The 2,979-nt window shown below is 35.6% G+C and overlaps 1 protein-coding gene across 1 annotated transcript in view; it reads left to right on the forward strand.

Moving 5' to 3' along the window:
- The window catches only part of SYNE1 (spectrin repeat containing nuclear envelope protein 1), a 455,684-nt gene that overhangs the window by 390,125 nt on the left and 62,580 nt on the right, over positions 1-2,979 (forward strand). The window contains exon 128 of the mRNA XM_019638911.1: positions 439-597. Coding sequence (XP_019494456.1) covers positions 439-597 — 159 coding nt within the window. The remainder of the gene's footprint in view (positions 1-438; positions 598-2,979) is intronic.

Raw genomic sequence — 2,979 nt, forward strand, 5'->3', positions numbered from 1 at the left:
ATCTGCTTCATTATTGTAATTATAATTTTTGCTTACTGCTCTTTGGCTTTTCAGTAGTTTTCTGCCTCCAAGAAACTTACTTTTTTTTTTTTTTTTTTTTTTGCTAAAAGTGGCAACGATCCTATAGTATGTCTACACAGAACCAACTGAAGTGTGAAGCTAGATTGTTCGGAACCTGTAATGAATGAAGGCACCTGTGGCTCTTCAGGAGGAAAGTGCAGGGTTCGAGGTCTCCCGCCTGTGTGTCATAGATTCTTGTTGTGAAACCTCTTTGCTGAGGAGCCGTGCTCCTGGGGCTGGACCCCAGGAAACAATACCTAAAGAGATGCGCTGTTACTCACAGTCGTCCAGCCAACAGAGTTTATTGGCTGTTGCCCTCAGGGTATGAGTTCCACTCCAATTATCCTTTTGCATTTTCTCTCTTTTTAAACTTCTCAGCTCTCCCTAAGGCGGCAGCAAGTGAGTGAAAGACTGAATGAATGGGCAGTCTTCAGCGAAAAAAACAAGGAGCTCTGCGAATGGCTGACTCAGATGGAAAGCAAAGTTTCCCAAAATGGAGACGTTCTCATTGAAGAAATGATAGAGAAGCTGAAGAAGGTATGGGATGCCTGCCTCCACGTTTATCCTGTTCCTGGGGCTTAGGCGTACTTGGAATAGGCACAGAGATGGCCTTGCTCATAATTACGTTCCTGTCAAAGGAGCCCTCTAGTATAAGCATTTTTTTTCTTTTTCATATGGAACAAACTTGCATGGAAAGACCTCCTTTACTTTAAAAGGCCTCCTGTACTTCATCCATTTGTGATGAAATAGATTATGTGGTGATAGATAATGTTCAATATTTGGGGGTTTTAGTAACCTGTTCAGTGGGAATCATTTATGTGTATTAGTTTTGTTTTATGTTTTTAGAAAGGTAACAGCACTAGAGAGAAACTAAAAGAAAAAAATCTTAGGATTCACTAAACTGACATTTTCTTTATAAAATATGATTCATAGACAGTCACAGGAATGAGGACTTTCCTGAGAATTTTGGCTTCGTATTAATTTCAAGTTATGTATGATTATTTAAGTATTTTATATATTTATATGGACCCAGAACATTTTTATGTCTATATAGAGCTGATCAACTTTACTAGCACTTAAAAACTTTTGGAAGCTTTTAGTGGTATTTCCACATTGTTTTGAACAACATTTTAATTTTATTTTAACGTTTCTCATTAGCACATATCACCATCTGATTACAATGTGTTTTCCCTATTTTCTTGGTCATTATTGTCTGTAGTGGAAGCCCCACTGGATTCTAAGCTTCACTGGGATGGGGACTTTGTCCATTTTGTTCATTGCTGTTTCTCCTTCACCCAGAGCAATGCCAACTTCTCATAAGTGCTCAGTCAAGATTTATTGAATAAATGAATTATAGTTCTAGTCACTCTGAAAAGAAATATAAATGGTTATTAGAAAAAATTATCTTAATTCATGCACATACATAGAGAAAAGAAAACACTCCAAAGCCAACATATGATATGAATAACTTACTTTATAGATTTCCACATAAAATTGCAAATTATAGGGATACGCATTTGTATGTTTGATATCGTAAAACTTTCAAATGGGCTATGATGATATAGATTTCATTTTAGCATCTGCTAAGAGCTCTGCACTTTGCTAGTTTCTGGGTCTCAGAGCATGTTCCACTAGACACGATTAATGTACTGTAGGTTAGAGTGAAGTCTGCTGTAGAATACATGTTGGCTAAGTGTATTTGTAGTCTCATTGCTCTGCTTCATAAAATTTAAGATGCCTAGTTTGGGGGTATGAAAAGAACTATCTCATGAGTAAAATACAGTCATAATTGAAAATTTCGAAAATCTTTAGTTTTTCACAGATACTTTTGTTACACTTTTTGACACAATGTTAGGCATTATCTTTAAAACATTAACTACACTATTTTATATATAAAATAAATTATGGGATTTTTTTTGTAAAAAAAGCCTTTATGAGCATGCCTCTTGTGCTGCCTCTTTTGTAAAGGAAAACAACACTGAGGCTTGGTAATTTTGACAATATAGGAAAGAACAATTAATAAACAGACCGTCACCCAAATATTGATGTCTACTGGCGTTAATGCTTAAAAACATTGTAATGTAAAAGACAGCACAAGAGGGTTATTCTACTATAAATGCTATTTTAGGCTTGGAGCAATTCCTTTGCAATAAACATTTCCCAATAAAATTATCTCCAATTTGTGGTGAAATATTCTAACTGTTAATAAATACATCCAATGTGTCAGTCTTTGAATCCCATTTTGTTGAAGTCACATAAACAGGAGGGTAGGTTGGGGTATCGGGCCTGGGGAGAGCACTCAATACTGAGATAAAATAAAATTTCACTGGTTCTTCTCATTTCTTTGGGTGCCTTTTTTGCTTAGATAACTAACTGGCTTGAGAGGGTAGCCCTGTTCCCACACTAACATTAGAGCAAGAGAATGTTAGATACCTGTCTTCACATATTGTTTTCCTGAGAAAATATTTGCTGCATAATAGTAACTTAAGCCAGAAAATGAAAAGGTTGATTTGAAAGATTGGGTCCTGTCACTATGGCAAGAGGGTAAGAGGACCATTGATTAGGGTTACAGGTAGAGGGGATATGTCCTTTCATCGTCACTTTAATCATACCATTTAGTGGCCCGTCTCTTGAAGCAGACCATGTGGAACCTGATCTCCTTATCCATAACAATATTTAAGAAGAGCTAGGGCAGAAGTTGGGTAAATGAAGAAGTTTAGAGACCCATTAATTCTCTAAGGTGAATGGTCATTATTCTTGAGAGTTAATTTGCCATTGATTTATGTGTTGTAAAATATTGACATTGTTTAGAGGGAAGGTACTCTTAAAACATCCTGTACAAATGACAATTGACACATACACACATATATACATTTATATGTGTATATATATATATATATATATATATATATATATATA

Source organism: Hipposideros armiger, unplaced genomic scaffold (assembly GCF_001890085.2).
Source record: "Hipposideros armiger isolate ML-2016 unplaced genomic scaffold, ASM189008v1 scaffold_41, whole genome shotgun sequence".
Taxonomy (NCBI): Eukaryota; Metazoa; Chordata; class Mammalia; order Chiroptera; family Hipposideridae; genus Hipposideros; species Hipposideros armiger.